The 18,058-nt window shown below is 48.3% G+C and overlaps 2 protein-coding genes across 2 annotated transcripts in view; both read right to left on the reverse strand.

The window, feature by feature from the left end:
• CACNA1H (calcium voltage-gated channel subunit alpha1 H) overlaps positions 1–10,463 on the reverse strand; it is a 113,576-nt gene extending 103,113 nt beyond the window's left edge. Inside the window, exons 1-3 of the mRNA XM_056503497.1 lie at positions 10,358–10,463; positions 8,232–8,365; positions 4,928–5,025 (exon numbers count right to left, since the gene is read on the reverse strand). Coding sequence (XP_056359472.1) covers positions 4,928–5,025; positions 8,232–8,365; positions 10,358–10,450 — 325 coding nt within the window. The 5' untranslated portion in view covers positions 10,451–10,463. The remainder of the gene's footprint in view (positions 1–4,927; positions 5,026–8,231; positions 8,366–10,357) is intronic.
• A 932-nt stretch (positions 10,464–11,395) lies between these two features.
• Positions 11,396–18,058, reverse strand: part of LOC130259409 (voltage-dependent T-type calcium channel subunit alpha-1H-like) — a 41,165-nt gene continuing 34,502 nt past the window's right edge. The window contains exon 3 of the mRNA XM_056503669.1: positions 11,396–11,438. Coding sequence (XP_056359644.1) covers positions 11,396–11,438 — 43 coding nt within the window. The remainder of the gene's footprint in view (positions 11,439–18,058) is intronic.

An 18,058-nucleotide genomic window follows, 5' to 3' on the forward strand; every position in this document is an offset into this window, starting at 1 on the left:
CTTGGGAGCAATCCCATTTTCCTGGAAATCCATTTTTGGAAAAGCAAAGGCTCAATCCCCACTGGAAAGACAAAGCTGGGATTTTCCCCTGGGTTTTTTCCCTCTCTCTCCCACTGATATCCTCCCTCTTTTTTTTTTCCAAAAATGGGTAAAATTTCTCTCCCCATGCCAGACAATTTTTTTCTGCTCAGCTGCTTTTGGTATTTGGGGTTGTTTAGTGGCATCATCCCAGAGATTGAATCCAGCTGTTCTCCAGCCACTCTGGGCTCTCCTTGGAATGTCGAGTGTGCCATGGGAAAAGAGCAGCACTGAGGCTGAAACAAGGAGCAAGGAGCATGGGATGCCTGCTTTAAATCCTAAAGCAGAAAAATAAAAATAAAACCAAACCCAAACCAAAACAAATTAAAAATAATAATAAAAATAAGCATAAAAATAAGATACAAATAAAAATAAGATTACGTATAAAAAAATCTAAATAAAATACATAAATATAAAATATAGTATATAACAAACATAAAATAAATACTAAAATAAAATTTAAAATTGATTAAAATAAATATAAAATAATTATAAAAATAAATACAAAAATAAATATAAAAATAGATAATATAAGATAAAAATAAATATAAAAATAAAGGAGTGAAAAGGATTTGAAAAAATAAAATCCAACCCACTTACCACTGCTGAAAAAAAAAAATCCCTGAGTCCAGCTCCTGCCAAGTGAATAAATTGCAGGAATTCTATTTTTCCAGTGGTTTGGAAGGAATAATTTCTAATAGAAATGATGTTTTTATTGGCTGGGGTTCTTCTTTCTTTTCTTAACAAACTGCATTGAGCTGAAAGAATCTCGTGGGTGAATTTATTGTGCCTGGAAGCCGCCGGTGCTGGCTGGATCCCAGGGAAGAGCCCAGGAATCCCAGGGATAAATCTCCAGGTTGCTTCTCCCTGATTCCCTGGATTTAGCACCAGGTTCATCTTTTCTGCTCCAGCTGTAAATTTATCTTGTGGAAAATCCCATTCCCAAATCCCAGAGCTGGGAATGGACTTGATGGTGTTGCTGAGATGGGCTGGAATTCCAAGGAAATCCCTTGGCTGAGCTGTGCCAACCCCATGGAAAATTTAACAACCAAAATCCACCAAAATCCAGGGGTTTTCCCATCCCTTCTGCATTAATTTTGGAATATTTTGATCTGAAACAGCAAAATTCTTGGTGTTCTGATTGGATGGGGTTGGTGTCACCCAGAAAAGTAGAGGCTGGATGATCTGCTCTGTAGGAATTTCTGGGAATAATTTTGGGAATCCTAATCCTGGTGCTCAGGTCTCCTTTGGTGGTGTCAGCCCAGCCCAGCTGCTCCTCAGGCACCTCCAAACACGGATTGAACCCGCTGGATTTCACCCCACAGAAAATTCGTTAAAAATGGGATCTTTTCTATCACCTGTCTATTGGAAAAATATGAAAATCCCATGGGAAATGCAGTGCAAAAAGCTTGGAAGGCTTTTTGGACAAGGGAGCAAAAATCAGAGCAAAATTCCACCAAAAGCTGGAGTTGTTTGGATCCCTGGAGCTTGGTGTAAATCCTTCAATTCCCTGGCTGCTGCCTCAGCCCAGCTGAATCCCAGCTGGAGATTCCCACTATTCCATGGGAATAGTGAAGGGTTTTGTGGATTTGAAGGAGTTCAGAGGGATCCTGATCCTCGTCCCAGCCCGGAGAGCTCTGAGCCCAGAGGGTCCTTTTGCTCCACCCCATCCCCAGAGCCCCAAATCCCAGAGGGAAACTTCCCAGATCCCCAAATCCCAGAGGGGAACTTCCCCATAGCCCCAAATCCCAGAGGGGAACTTCCCCATAGCCCCAAATCCCAGAGGGAAACTTCCCCATAGCCCCAAATCCCAGAGGGAAACTTCCCAGACCCCCAAATCCCAGAGGGGAACTTCCCCAGAGCCCCAAATTCCAGAGGGGAACTTCCCCAGAGCCCCAAATTCCAGAGGGAAACCTCCCATAGCCCCAAATTCCAGAAGGGAACTTCCCCATAGCCCCAAATTCCAGTGGGAAACTTCCCCAGAGCCCCAAATTCCAGAGGGGAACTTCCCCAGAGCCCCAAATCCCAGAGGGGAACTTCCCCAGAGCCCCAAATCCCAGAGGGGAACTTCCCCAGAGCCCCAGATTCCAGAGGGGAACTTCCCCAGAGCCCCAGATTCCAGAGGGGAACTTCCCCAGAGCCCCAGATTCCAGAGGGGAACTTCCCCAGAGCCCCAGATTCCAGAGGGGAACTTCCCCAGAGCCCCAGATTCCAGAGGGGAACTTCCCCAGAGCCCCAGATTCCAGAGGGGAACTTCCCCAGAGCCCCAGATTCCAGAGGGGAACTTCCCCAGAGCCCCAGATTCCAGAGGGAAACCTCCCATAGCCCCAAATTCCAGAGGGGAACTTCCCCATAGCCCCAAATTCCAGAGGGAAACTTCCCAGAGCCCCAAATCCAGAGGGAATTTCCCTGGAGCTCCAAATCCCAAAGAAAAACTTCATGTTGTGTTTTCCAAAGCCCTGGCAACAAAACCTCATTAGGAAAACAAATCAAAGGGTTCCACATCCCCTTTTGGCCTCTCCTGTTTTTTTTTTTTTTTTTGGTCTTGTTTTTAACTAAGGACCTCATTGTGGAATTCACTGATTTCATTCCTTGTTTTCCAGAAAAAAAAAAAAAAAAGTCCTGTGGAATTGGGAGTTCTGGGAGAAATCTCTGAGGCTCCTGGGTGTAAACATCCATCTGTTCCCTTGGAGGGCCTGGAATCAAACCCCTTCTGGGGGAGGTTGTTGTGCTGAATCCAGCCGGATGTGGGGCTGGCTCACTCCAAAAGAACAGGAAATATCACTTTTTTTTTACTATTTTTTTTTTTAATTGCCAGGATCCCTATGATTTCCATACAATGATTGGAGTGGATTTGGGCTGGAAATGGAAATTGCTGTGGAATGAGCACCTTGCAAAGGGCTGCTCAGCAGCTGGCTGATTCCAGCAGGGAATTATTCCAACGTGGTGACTCGGATGTAAAATTGGATTTAGAAGCCAAGCAGCTGAAGCCACTTGAAAATGGATTTAGGAGCCACTTGAACTTCCTATCGAGGATGATCCCAATTTTGTTTCACATGGAGCAAACCCTCCATGGGGGGTTTAGCAGCAATCCCAAATTGCTGAGCTGCTAATCCCAAATACAAAGTCCTGGAAAAACCTTCAGTGGCTGAGGAGGGAAAACAAACCCAGCAGGGCAAGAAGATCCCTCTTGGATGTGACCTTTAGGAGGAACATTGTTTACTCAACACCACGAGAGAGTTGTTTTCCTTAGAAAAGTCACAAAACCTTGGAAAAAATCTCTGAGGGTGAATTCCCTGCTCCCTTGCCCTTTGCTGACACCACTTATGATAATGACCATCTCTAACTCGCCATTAAAAATTAAATTAATTTCCTCTCATTAGCTACACAAAGCAGACAGGTGTGGGAGGGTTATTCCCAAGGATTTCCAGTTTTCCCAGGCTGAGGTCAGAAATCCAGGTATGGGATTTATTCCCATGGTTTCCCACTTTCCCCAGATGAGTGGGGATTTATTCCTAAGGATTTCCAGTTTTCCCAGGCTGAGGTCAGAAAACCAGGTATGGGATTTATTCCCATAGTTTCCCACTTTTCCCAGATGAGTGGGGATTTATTCCCAAGGATTTCCAGTTTTCCCAGACTGAGGTCAGAAAACCATACGTGGGGATAGGTTATTCCCAAAGTTTCCCAGATGGAGTGCAGATTATTCCCAAGGTTTCCTGGATGGGTGTGGGTTATTCCCAAGGTTTCCCAGACTGAGTGTGGGTTATTCCCAAGGTTTCCCAGATTGAGTGTGGGTTATTCCCAAGGTTTCCCAGACTGAGTGTGCGTTATTCCCAAGGTTCCCCAGATGGGTGTGCGTTATTCCCAAGGTTTCTCAGATGGGTGTGGGTTATTCCCAGGGTTTCCCAGATGGGTGTGCGTTATTCCCAAGGTTTCCCAGATGGGTGTGCGTTATTCCCAAGGTTTCCCAGATGGGTGTGGGTTATTCCCAAGGTTTCCCAGATGGGTGTGCATTATTCCCAGGGTTTCTCAGATGGGTGTGGGTTATTCCCAAGGTTTCCTAGATGGGTGTGGGTTATTCCCAAGGTTTCCCAGACTGAGTGTGCGTTATTCCCAAGGTTTCCCAGATTGAGTGTGGGTTATTCCCAAGGTTTCCCAGACTGAGTGTGGGTTATTCCCAAGGTTTCCCAGACTGAGTGTGGGTTATTCCCAAGGTTTCCCAGATGGGTGTGGGTTATTACCAAGGTTTCCCAGATGGGTGTGGGTTATTCCCAAGGTTTCTCAGATGGGTGTGGGTTATTCCCAAGGTTTCTCAGATGGGTGTGGGTTATTCCCACAGTTTCCCAGATGGGTGTGGGTTATTCCCACAGTTTCCCAGATTGGGTGTGGGTTATTCCCACGGTTTCCCAGATTGGGTGTGGGTTATTCCCAAGGTTTCCCAGATGGGTGGGGGTTATTCCCAAGGTTTCCCAGATGGGTGGGCGTTATTCCCAAGGTTTCCCAAATGGGTGTGCGTTATTCCCAAGGTTTCCCAGACTGAGTGTGGGTTATTCCCAAGGTTTCCCAGATGAGTGTGGGTTATTCCCAAGGTTTCCCAGACTGAGTGTGGGTTATTCCCAAGGTTTCCCAGACTGAGTGTGGGTTATTCCCAAGGTTTCCCAGATGGGTGTGGGTTATTACCAAGGTTTCCCAGATGGGTGTGGGTTATTCCCAAGGTTTCTCAGATGGGTGTGGGTTATTCCCAAGGTTTCTCAGATGGGTGTGGGTTATTCCCACAGTTTCCCAGATGGGTGTGGGTTATTCCCAAGGTTTCCCAGTTGTCCCAGCCCCTGCCCAGGGGGTCACTCACTCGGGACCCTGTTGATGGCCCGCAGGGGCCGCAGCACGCGGACGGTGCGGATGGCAGAGAGGCTCACGTTGTGTCCATCCAGGGAATATTCCATCATCCTGCAGGGGAGGGAAAACAGCACAGCACTCAGCATGGGGAAGCTCAGGCAGGAAAAACTTCGCTGCCTGCAAGCCCAGGGGTGCAAATCCATCCATTCTGTGCTTCCAGCTCCTCCCGTGGATGCAATTCCACGTGCCTGGAAGTGTCCAAGGGCAGGTTGGAGGGTTTGGAGCAATCTGGGATGGTGGAAGTTATCCCTGCTTATAGCAGGGGTGGAATGGGAACACTTTGGAAAGGAGGATTTTCCTTCCAGGATGGGAAGGAAGCTGGAGGGAAACTCCAGCAGGAATTGTGGTGATGGGATAAGGGGAAATGGGATCACAGTGAAAGACTGAAAATTTAGATGGGATATTGGGAAGGAATTCCTGCCTGTGAGGTTGGGAAGACCCTGGCACAAAATTCCCAGAGAAGCTGTGGCTGCCCCTGGATCCCTGGAAGTGTCCAAGGCCAGGCTGGGTGAGGCTTGGAGCAGCCTGGGATAGTGGGAGCTGTCCCTGCCCATGAGATGATCTTTAACATCCCTTTCCAACCCAACCCATTCCATGATTCCCTGACTCTCCAGGACAAGGAGCTGCACCCCAGTTTTTCTCTCCTCTCATGAGCAAACCTGAATACCCAAACCAACACAAAATGCACAAATCATTTGCTTTCCAGTTGATTATTAAGAATAAACATTTTTGCCTCGATTCTTCCTCCCCATTCCCCTAAACATTTTGGGTCAATTGGCACTCAGTAGGTGATTCCCTACACGGGAAAATGAGGCACAAAACTTTGGGATGTCTTGTACCATCAACAGCTTCAGCTGTCAAATCCAAATCCAATCCTGCCAGATCTCCAGGGACTGGATGCACCAGGATGCCAAGTGTGGGGTCATGTCCTCACATCCCACCTCTAAATCCCAAATCCCTTGGAAATGCCCCACAGAAACCTGCTGGAGCTGGGAATTTGGGATGGATTGGCACTTGGTGGGTGATTCCCTACTCTGAAAAACCCAAAGCTTTGGGATGTCTTCTGTCATCACAGCTCAAAACCTTCAGCTGTCAAATCCAATCCTGGCAGCCTGGAATGTCTCCAGGGGCTGGATGCAGCAGGAACCTCTCTGTTCCAGCTCTCCTGAACATCCCTGCCCCTGGGGAAACGCTTTCAGCTCAACTGCGGGACAGACGGAGAGGCCACGAGTTCCACCGGGCTTGAAACGTTCCAGGGAACATTTCTCAGGCAAGGAAAACATGAAAGGACTCTGGGAGCTGGAAGGAACTTCAGACACAGGCAGGATCTGTGCTGGAGGCAGGAGCTGTGTTTATTTTGTAGTTCCCTTTGGAGCTGCTGCTGAGGCAAACCAGCTCCTCTGAGGAGGCAGAACGGGGCAAACAAAGCTCTGCCAATCACTTGTTTCTCTTCTCACCACAAAAAAAGACTTGGAATAACTTCAGCACATCCGTCCCCTCACTGGAAACGGCAGCTTTGTTATTCCAGTGCTGAGTTCCCTGCTAAAAACAGCTCCAGTTTTGGGAGCACATGCTGGATTGAAGGTGGTGAGAGAGGTGAATCTCAACCCTTGGCATGGCTTCTCCTCCCCCAGGGTTACTCCCAGCTCCAGCCTTTCTTTGGAGAGATGGGAAATCATATCCCAGGTATGGCTGAAATCCACAAAACCACCTGGGAAGGTGGGAATGGATACCCCAGGTATGGCTGAAATCCACAAAACCACCTGGGAAGGTGGGAATGGATACCCCAGGTATGGCTGAAATCCACCAAAACTGTCTGGAAATAGCCCAGGATCAGCCAAGGAAGGGATTTTTTCTTCTCATTATCCCCAGCCTGAGTGATGCCACACCTGCAGCGGGGTCTCCTGCTGTTTTCATCCTCCTCAAACATATTCCAGCCATGGAAAGTGGGGAAAAACCTTGGGAAACTCCCAAATGGTCTCCCCAGCCACTTTCTCCCTCATTCCAACAGCAAAATTCCCAGTACTGAAGCTGCCCCTGAGGATGAGCAGAGGGCTCAGCCCTTCTGCCTCCATGGATTCCCCCAGTCCTGGGTTTTGGGGATTTCTGGGGAGTTGGGGATTTTCTGCTTGCCCTCAGGAGAGCTCATCCCACATATCCAATGTGGAAAAACCCCCTCAGCTCCTCAATCAAACTCCTGATCCCGAGTTTTCCCTGATCTTCCCCTGCCACTCCTCCCTTAAACACTGCAGCAGCTTTATAGGAAAACATAATTAAGGAAGAAATAATTAATAATAAGGGGTTTTTTTAATTTTTTTTTTTTTCTGTCCCTGGTGTTCCTTCTCGGGCTGGAACTGCACCAGAGTTCCAAGGAAGCTCCGCTCAGGAGAGCTCATGTTTTATTCAGAGCACTAAAACTGCTCCTAATTGTATTCCAGACAAATAACAACGAGCACAACAAAACCCCATTAGTGCAGGGGAGATGGCACAGCATTAATGGAAAGGGAAAAACGCCCCAACATATTCCAAGGATGTTTTAATTAACCCCAGGCTGGTCATTAGGAACACAGGAATTCAGAAGTCAGGCAGTAATTAAAGCTTTCCATCCCTCCCCAGGATGTACTGGGCAGGTAGGAGAGCCTGGGCTTTCCAAAACCTTTTATATATTGGGAAAAAAAAAAAAAAAAGTTTGAGCTTTGCCAAGCTTTTACTCCACTCAGTAATTCCCTGTGGGGGTGAGGGAAGTGGTGTCAAAAGCAGCAGGATCATCCTTGGAGCTGTTTATTAACACATCCTGCACAAACCAGCAGCTAGGGGAGATGGAATTAAGTTGTAAATCAGGAGGAGTTTGGAATTTGGGTGAACTCCCAGCCAGCTTTTCCCACTGAGATTTCAACCTCCTTAATGGGGTTTTTGGGCTGTGTTCTCCTGCTTTGCCCCACCCTGCCTCACTCTGCTGGTGGCACGGGGCAGGAGTGGGGCTGAGCTGATTTTTGGGGTTTTTTTGAGCACTGGGACACTGTGGATCAGCTCAGGATGTGTTAGGATCAAAGGATTGCTCCAAAACCCCACAGCTCTGCCTGATACTCACACCCACCCCTAAACCCAGCCTGGTTTTGGGGTGAGCATTAAAAAATCAGATTAGGGAGATTCTGGCTCCCGAGGCATTCTGAAAACCAGCCAGGACAGCACAAGGATTTGGCTCCCTGGGGCTGATTTTCCTGCTCTCAGGAGGAAGGGATGAGCTGGGCACTGACCCTGCCATGACGATGAAGAAGTCCAGGCGGTTCCAGGTGTCTCCAAGGTAACACTTCTGCCCAAAGATGCCCAGGGCCACCATCTTGATGACCATTTCCACGGCAAAGAAGGCGAAAATGAAGTCGTCAAACGCCTGGAGAGCAGGAAAAGAGGATTTCAGTCAGGCCAGTCCTGCTCTGCTCAGGGGGAGGGAGAGACCTGAGCCCTCCCACCACGGGGACATTCCGTGTTCCCATCACCAAAGTGCCACCTACAAACTCCAAAACCAAAGCTGCAGGGTGCTGGCACGCCCTGGCACAGCTCCTGGCTCATTCCAGGGCTTGGGAAGTGCCCCCAGCTTTTGTTTATCTGTGATAAGACACGAGGATCTCACAGGGCTGGAGCCAGGCTGGGAGAGCTGGGGGTGCTCACCTGGAGAGGATCCAGGGAAAACTCAGAGCACCTTCCAGGACCTAAAAGGGGCTCCAGGAGAGCTGGAGAGGGATTTGTGTTAATTAACCAACTTCTCCTTAATAAACTACTCAGGAATTTTGCTCCATAATTTCAGTTCATTTAATTACTGACATCCAAACACCTCCATAATGAAGTTCAGGCTTTTCCACCTCACATTCTGGTTTCCAATCCCTCCTGCAGACTGTGACAGGGCAGGGATCATGGGGATTTTCCAGCCTAAAACCTGTCAGGAAATTCCCAAGGCCAGGTGGCACAGGGCTTGGAGCAACCTGGGATAGGGAAGGTGTGCATAGGGATGGAACTGGATGAGCTTTAAGGTCGCTTCCAACCAGTTTGGGATTCCAGGGAGGATCCCAGTGACCTTCCTGTGTGGCTGGAACACTCCAAGGAAAGCAGCATCTCCATGTGGGACCAAAGGAGCCGAGCATGTCGGTGATCCAGGCTTGGAACGAGGGAATTCTGTGGTTCCCAGCCTGAGGAATGTGCAGGAAGCCAAGGAGCTGCCCACACAGCAGATGATGCTCCTGGATGTGCTTCCAAAGCTGCTCTGGTGGGCAGATGGCAGCGAGGGGATGCCAGGAGGGATGAGGGGACAGGCTTTGTGTCCCCTGAGCTCGGGGTGGCCAGCGGGGTGGGGGCTGTGGATGGGGCAGAATTCCCAATTCCACTGCTCCTGAGGAGAGCAGGGACGGGCTCATTCCCTGTTTTCTCCTCATGGAAAAGGGATTGGAGTGGCCAAGGCAGTCCCCTGCTCCACATGGCCCTGAGCAGTCCCAGCTGGGATGGAATGGATGGAGTGTGAGGGAGATTCCCCCCGTGGTGTTGGCCATGGAATCCTGGAATGGTTTGGGTTGGAAAAGACCTCAGAGCTCATCCAGGGCCAGCCTGCCATGGGGGACACCTTCCACTGACCAGGGTGCTCCAAACCCTGTCCAGCCTGGCCTGGGACACTTCCAGGGATGGGAGCCCATGAATTTTGTGGTGTCCAAGGAATCCAGTGGGATCTGGCTTCCCATTTTGGAGCCACCCTTGTTAAGGATGGAGAGGAAGGATCTGATTGGGACAGACCCAAATCAGCCTTTAGGCCTCACCTCAAGCACATCCCACACAGGCCAGGCTTTGCTTTCCTTGTTGGAAAACCCATCCATGTGGGAAATCTTTTCCCAGGGAAAAGAAACACGATGGGGCTCCCATCTCCCAGAGCAGCCACCCCATGAACACATCCCCCAAATCTGAGAGCAATCACCCCACAAACACATCCCCCAAATCTGAGAGCAACCACCCCACAAACACATCCCCCAAATCCCAGAGCAATCACCCCACAAACACATCCCCCAAATCCGAGAGCAATCACCCCACAAATCGATCCTCACAGACCCCAGAGCAGCCACCCCACAAACACATCCCCCAAATCCCAGAGCAATCACCCCACAAACACATGCCCCAGATCGCAGAGCAGCCACCCCACAAACACATCCCCTAAATCTGAGAGCAGCCACCCCCCAGATCCCAGAGCAACCACCCCACAAACACATCCCCCGGATCCGAGAGCAGCCACCCCACAAACACATCCTCACAGACCCCAGAGCAGCCACCCCCCAGACCCCAGAGCAGCCACCCCACCCCGCAGCCCCGATCCCGGGGTTTGGGGCCGTGGATCCCCGGTGCTCACCTCCAGGATGGTGCAGCGCTCCGACTGGCACTCCACGTCCTCGCAGGGCTGGAACATGCCCAGGGTGACGCAGTTGAGCAGGATCACCAGCATGCTCACGTGCTCGAACCAGGTGCCACCGGGTTAAGGACAGCACAGCCTTGGGAGGGGACACCCAGCCAGGGCAGCCACACCCTCCTCCCATCCAAACCCTTCTCCAGGGCTGCTCCCAGCTCCAAACCCCGAGATTCAGCAGCCCTGCTCTCCTCTGGAGTTGTGGGAATGAGGTTCTCTCATTCCATCCCCATTCCCACATCTCAGGAATGACAGATTCCACTCTGAGATCTTGATGGGAATGAGGTTCTCTCATTCCCACATCTCAAGGAATGAGAAATTCCACTCTGAGATCCACATCCTGATGGGAATGAGGTTCTTTCATTCCAACCTCATTCCCATATCTCAAGGAATGACAGATTCCACAAAATCCACATCCCAGTGGGAATGAGGCTCTCTCATTCCAACTCCATTCCCATGTCTCAAGAAGGGACAGATTCCACTCTGAGATCCTGATAGGATGAGGTTCCCTCATTCCAGCCCCATTCCCACACCTCAGGAAGGGACACATTCCAAACTGAAATCTTGATAGGAATGAGGTTCCCTCATTCCAGCCCCATTCCTGCATCTCAAGGAACGACAGATTGCACTTTGAGATCCACATCCTGATGGGAATTAAGTTCTCTTATTCCAGCCCCGTTTCTGCATCTCAGGAAGAGACACATTCCAATCTTAAATCCACATCCTGGTGGGAGTGAGGTTCTCTCATTCCCTACGTCTCAAGGAATGACAGATTCCAGTCTGAGATCCTGATAGGATCATTCCAGCCCCATTCCCACATCCCAAAGAATGCCAGATTTCCCATCCTGATGGACAAAGACAAAACAGAGCCAAGCTGTTGGGGCCAAGGATGGGAATGTTTGGGTTCAGGATCCAGAGGGCATGAAAAAGAAGGAAAGGGCTCCCAGTTGGACATCTCCAGTTGTCAAAATTCCCCCATATTCCTTACAGGATCCGCCAGTGCTCAATTAACCCGTAATTAATTGATCTAAGTAGGAAGTGGTGATTCACATCAGTGCAAAATAGGCCCAAAGTTGCTGTTTGCTGCTGGCAGGACAATTAAAAATCCCACAGAAAGATGGAATAATTCCACAAATTAAGCAGGAATGAGAGAACTGTTTCCAGGGAAAGTAATTGGAAACATCTGGATGTGAATAAACCTTTGTGCTTCCAAACCCACACCTGGGGGAGGCAGAGAGAGGCACAGACATTGAATTATTTCTGATAACAGCAGAATTTCAGAAACAGATAATTCGCTTTGGGAACCTGAATAAAAACCCTTCCATGTTGATTCCTTAGGAATATTTTATCTGGGTTTTCATCCCTTCAGGATAAAATTTATTGCAGAAGATCAGGCCTTCAGTCTCAGACTGGTTTTATTTATCCAGATAACAAAAAAAAAAAAAAAAAAAAAAAAAAAAAAAAAAAAAAAAAAAAATCAGTGGGAATCAAATCTTGCAGTTCCCTAAAATCTTATCCCAACCCAATTCTTCTTTTAGAGGGGCTTGAATTAAAAGCTGGGAATCTCAGAGCTGGGAACCAACAGGGTAGACTTGGAAACCCACTTGTCTAAAATGGAAATAAATGTAGGAAACCTGAGAAATAAATGAAATAAAATCCCAGTCATCCCGGGAGTGAAGCAGGAGAAGCTCCTGATGGGATTTTTCCATTGCTGAAATTCCAGTGTTGGTTTAATTTCTCCCTCCTTTCCATGATTCCTCCCTGGCTTTTCCCATCTTTAGGAGCTTTTTCCTGACTAGAAGCCCAGGGATAATCCAACCCCACAGAGCCAAAACCCAAATCCTACCCAAAAACCCCCAACCACTGCCAGATCCCGTTCCCAATGGGATCCACGTGAAATTCCCTATAAACAAAGCTCCTGTGCTATTCCCAAGCTTCCTGCAGCTGCATACATTTCCTTTATTATATTTGCAGATTTTTTTTCCCTTTAAAGTCCCAAAAATCAGAGCCTGTGGATTTGGAACAGTTCAAAGGCTCCGTGGAGCTCCCCGGACCTTTGATCAGGTGCTCTGCTCATCCCATCCCCCCAAAAATTCCTTTTTTTTTCCATCTTCTAACTGATCTAAAAGTGGTTTTTTTATGGTTAAATAATCACCAGCAGGAGAAGAATTGTGCCTGGAGTTGAAATCAGGTCCTTAATTCCTTATAACCAGGCAAGTTCCTATCCCTGTGACCCAAAGCTGGAATTTTGGGATGGCAGAGGAGTTATTGTTTGGATTTTTCCAAGAGAAAAAGGAAAGCTCTGTCAGAGCTTGGTGCTCATGGATGTTTGGAGGGGAAAGGGAAAAGGGGGAAAGGAAAAAGGAGAAAAAGGAGGAAAAAAGAGGGGAGGAGCTAAAAAAGGGAGGGAGGGAGGAAAAGCCAAAGTTGTGCCGTCTTTGAAGAAAAGGCTGGAAAGGTGGAGGAAAATCCCAGGGAATTTTAGCTCTCTGCTCCTTCCTATCCCCCCAAAATTGGGATTGAATCCCTGATTTCCTGCTTTTCCAGAGCCTCCAACAGCCCCATGGAGATGACCCAAAAAATTCCCTGGGTGAAACACTCCTCCAATAAACACAGGAAAAAAGAAAAGAAAAAAAAATAAAATCTGGGGTGGCATCGCCACTATAATCAATCCACAGCTTTCATCCTATGAAATTAAGGATACAATTCCCAAATTTCCAGGTACTCCACAGGGATCAGCTTTGTTTAAAAATTCCCAGATTCTCATTCCACACTGGAGAGAAGCCAGAGCCACAAGCCTGACACCCAGGAACTGAACAGAAGCAAGATCATGGCACTATTTTCCCATAATCTTATTATTTTTAAGCCACTCAGGGGATTTTGGAGACTTAACCCATGATTTTAACCCCTGGGATTTGACAGGATCCTGGTTATTATGGATCTATCCTGATGCTGAGGAAAATCCCAAAGCTCTAAATCCCAGTTTGGTTCCAAAGAAAAGCAAATGTTTATGGGAGGAGCAGCCAAGGGAAGTTTCAGTTTGGGTGGTTTGAGATGTGAGTAACGCACAGAAAATACACACACAAATATTCTGGGAATTCCAGAGCATTCCAGGGATGTCCTGCCCCTCTGAGAGCAGCAGGATGGGGTGGGGAATTTGGGAAAGGGAAAGGGGAAAAAATTGGGAAAAGGGATGAGAAGAAGGATGGACAGAGGGATGAGAAAAAGGGGGGAAAAGAGGGATGAGAAAAAAGGGGGAATAAGAAGTAAAAAAGCGGAGAAAAAGAGGGAGAATTAGAGGTAAAAATGGAGGGGAAAAGAGGGAGAATAAGGGGAGAATAGGGGAGGAAATAAATTCAAACAAAATCAAGTGAAATCTATATAAAAGCCATAATACTAGATAATAATAATATCGAATAATAACGTGATAATAAAATGGCAGGGCTGATAATGATGATAATGACGATGATGACAATTAATAATGATGATAATAACGGTGCTGGCCACGTTAATAACAGCAAAGGGACGAACAAAGGACGGGGATGATCCAGAGGGGGAACCACGCCCCGACCCGGGCACGGCTTTCCAAGGGCTGCTCGTGCAGGGAAATCCCGAGCAAAGAGCAGGAACGGGCAGCAAAGGGCTCTGGCAGAGCTGGATAAAGCAGAGCCAGGCCAGGAGCTCATCCCTGCACTCCCACATTCGGGATTCCCATCCCCACCTTCCCCAGGGGGGGATCTGGGCTCTGGCAGTTGAGCCTGGCTGAGGAAAATCCCAAACTCTGAATTCCAGGGATTCCCAGGTTCTCCCTCCTTCCCTCTGGATTTGGGGTGGCTGAATCAGCCCAGGAGCTGTGACACATCCCTGAGCTGCAGCAGCTCAATCCCAACATAAACACAGTCCCACACATCCCAGGGATGGCTTTTCTGGGAATTACCAGGCTGCTGTGGGATCCCAGACAGGCTCCTGATCCTTCATTCTCTGGCTGAGTCACGCACTTCCCTGCACCTCACCCCAAATGCTCTTCCATCCCTTCCTCCCTTGGGATTTATTCCCTTTTATCCCAGCTCTGCCCTTCCATCCTCTCTTCCCTTGGGATTTTCTCCCTTTTATCCCAGCTCTGCCCTTCCATCCTCTCTTCCCTTGGGATTTATTCCCTTTTATCCCAGCTCTGCTCTTCCATCCTCTCCTCCCTTGGGATTTATTCCCTTTTATCCCAGCTCTGCCCTTCTATCCTCTCTTCCCTTGGGATTTATTCCCTTTTATCCCAGCTCTGCCCTTCCATCCTCTCCTCCCTTTGGATTTATTCCCTTTTATCCCAGCTCTGCCCTTCCATCCTCTCCTCCCTTGGGATTTATTCCCTTTTATCCCAGCTCTGCCCTTCCATCCTCTCCTCCCTTGGGATTTATTCCCTTTTATCCCAGCTCTGCCCTTCCATCCTCTCTTCCCTTGGGATTTATTCCCTTTTATCCCAGCTCTGCTCTTCCATCCTCTCCTCCCTTGGGATTTATTCCCTTTTATCCCAGCTCTGCCCTTCCATCCTCTCCTCCCTTGGGATTTATTCCCTTTTATCCCAGCTCTGCCCTTCCATCCTCTCTTCCCTTGGGATTTATTCCCTTTTATCCCAGCTCTGCCCTTCCATCCTCTCTTCCCTTTGGATTTATTCCCTTTTATCCCAGCTCTGCCCTTCCATCCTCTCTTCCCTTTGGATTTCTCCCCTTTTATCCCAGCTCTGCCCTTCCATCCTCTTTTCCCTTGGGATTTATTCCCTTTTATCCCAGCTCTGCCCTTCCATCCTCTCTTCCCTTGGGATTTATTCCCTTTTATCCCAGCTCTGCTCTTCCATCCTCTCCTCCCTTGGGATTTATTCCCTTTTATCCCAGCTCTGCCCTTCCATCCCTTCTTCCCTTGGGATTTCTCCCCTTTTATCCCCACTCTGCTGGGATGACAAACACAGCCCCGAATGCCAAAGGAAATGAGGCACAAATGCAGCACAAATATCCCAGATAAGGATGGATCCCACATCCAACCTACCCCAAAAACTGAGTACTGGTCCTAAATCTCCTCCCAGGAGCTGCTCTGCAGGGGGTAGATCCAGGAATTTGGGGATAAATCCACAAATTCAGCTGTGATTTCTGGATTTCTGGCTGGGGCTGAATCTTTGGGAGGTTCCAAGTGGGTTGGACGGATGGATGGATGGATAAATAAATAAATAAATTCCATGCAGATTGGAAGGATAAATAAATAAATAAATAAATAAAATCCAAGTAGATGAAGGATAAACTAATACAGGGAAACTGAGGGTTGGGATGGTTTTATCCCAAAGCTCTGGAGGTTTTGGGATACAGAGCATCCAACCAGGATCCTCCAGTCCAGCTATGCATGGACCACACCTGGATTTAACTCTGTCACCAGGAGAAATTCATGGACTCTCCCATCCCTCTGCTCCACAGATTGAAAATGTTCCAGCAGCAGCATTTTGGCTCCCTAGATATCCCCAAATTCCATGGACAAACCCAGCTCAGTGCCTCTGGGAATGCTTCTGGCCCTCCTGGAATCCTCTCCCACCTCCAAATGGGATCCCCAGCAGTTCTGGGATCAGGATGTCACAGTGGGAAGAGGGGAAAAAAATCCCTGGAAGTGACTTTTGCAGCCCTCTGTGCCCCAAAACCTGTCCTGGGAAAGCTCCCACAGCCTGGATTCCTCCCTGTGCTATCTCCAGCCTCCAACTGGAACATCCCCAAAAATAAACAGGAGAATCCCTCTCAAGGTGCAGCTGGCAGAAAGGAAGGAGTGCTGGCCATCCCTGGAGGGAAAGGAGCCAATTCCCAGCAGATTTTCAGGCCACACCAGGCTCAGCCATGAAGTTTCTAACCCAGACTTCCAGGTTTGCAGCTGGAAAGCAGCTCCAGGAAAAGCCAGCTAGGAAAGAGGGATGCACATCCCATCAAGGTGGCTCTGAGTGATAGATGCAGGGTTAAAATGTTTCTAAAATCATGGGAATTGTATACAATAGATTGAGGGGTGGAAAGAAAGGTTGGGTCTGCTAGGCCTGGGAAAGGGAACTTATGATATGATAAATACCATATGATAAATAATATGATTGTTAAATATAATGATTGTTTGGAATGAAATATAATTATTGTTTAATTGTAATAAGAATAATGAGAAAAGATGTAATTGTAACAAGAATCATGAGAAAGGATGTTTGGGGGACCTGATGAAAATTACAAGAATTCATGCTTGGATAAGGTCAATGTATACAATAGAACAATATGGGTTTAATAATTAATATATAGTTCTATAATGAAAAGGGTATAAAACGTGTCCATCTCAAATCCATGTCAGAGTCAGATTTGGGTTTGTACCCCTGATTCTCAGCACTCTCCAATAAAAGCACCTGCATATAATCATCCTGTGATTATGTGTTTCTGCACTAACATGAGCAGGACAGGAGCCCATCCTGAGGGGGGAATCTGGGATAAAAACTGCTGCTGGAGATGGGATTTCACCACAATTCCCAAATATCTGTGCCCATCATACACGAGATCAGTCGCTCCATCAATCACCCCAGTCCCCACTGAGGCTCCTTTTTCCCATTTAAAATTCCAGCAGCTCCTCCCCAGGAGCACCAGCAGGGCTCAGGGGCTGCTCCCTGCCCCAGCCCCATCCTTTCCACTCCAGGCTGACACGTGGGACTCCCCAGATCCTCCCCCAAAAATCCTGGAATGAATCCAAGCTCCACTCCAACGTTTATTCCAAGGGAAGGTCTCACAGAGCTCAGCTCCACGAGGTTTTGTAAACAAACCCACCAAACAAAAGACTCCTAAAGCTTGGGATTAATAGAAATAATTAATGGGAAAGTTACTGGGCTGCTTTCCCCCCCTTTTTTCTTTTCACACAGCAATAAAAGAAAGCTCCTGAAAATCTCCCCCTGCAGTGTTTGCAACCCAAACAAACCAGGCTGTGGTGCCACACGAGGAGTGATGAGTGGGAGCTGCAAAGAGGTGACAAAATCCCTTTTTCCCCCCTTTTTTCCCTTTTCTCCTACCTCAGACCTCTCAGAATCACCAGGATTCCCTGGCAGGAGGCTCCTGTCCCTCGCAGGTGCTGCCACAAACAGCACAGGAGGAGCAGAGAATGGGATGAGCAAAGAAAAAAAGGGGGTGAACCCAGGAGGAGTTTGAGAGCAGCTTCTCCTTCCTCCTGCCAATTAAGGCCTTGCCACTAATTAAGGCCCTGCCACTAATTAAGGCCCTGCTCATTAGCAGGAGGCTCAGGGAGCTGCAGCTGGCACAGGGGGCAGTGCCAGGGCTGTTTCCTTAGGCTTGGTGTCTGAAATTGGGAAAAAAACCCCAAAACATCATTTATAAACAGTTATAAAATTCCAGGGATGTTTGCTCTGCAGAGCAACAGGTCCAGCCAGGCCTGGATGAGCCAGGCTTTAAATTGGGATGAAGATCCTGTGGCTTTGTCCCATCTCCCCGTGGGTTTGCATCCTGGGGGTGCTGCAGGGAACAGATTTTTGCTCTGAGCACTGATGGATATTTTAATGCTGAGCTGCAGCCCTGAGTGATGGCATTTAGGGTTTAGTCCTGGCTCAAGCACATCTGCAAATCCAAGCAGAGCTGGCCCAAATCCAGCAGA

This window comes from Oenanthe melanoleuca, chromosome 14 (assembly GCF_029582105.1).
Source record: "Oenanthe melanoleuca isolate GR-GAL-2019-014 chromosome 14, OMel1.0, whole genome shotgun sequence".
Classification (NCBI taxonomy): domain Eukaryota; kingdom Metazoa; phylum Chordata; class Aves; order Passeriformes; family Muscicapidae; genus Oenanthe; species Oenanthe melanoleuca.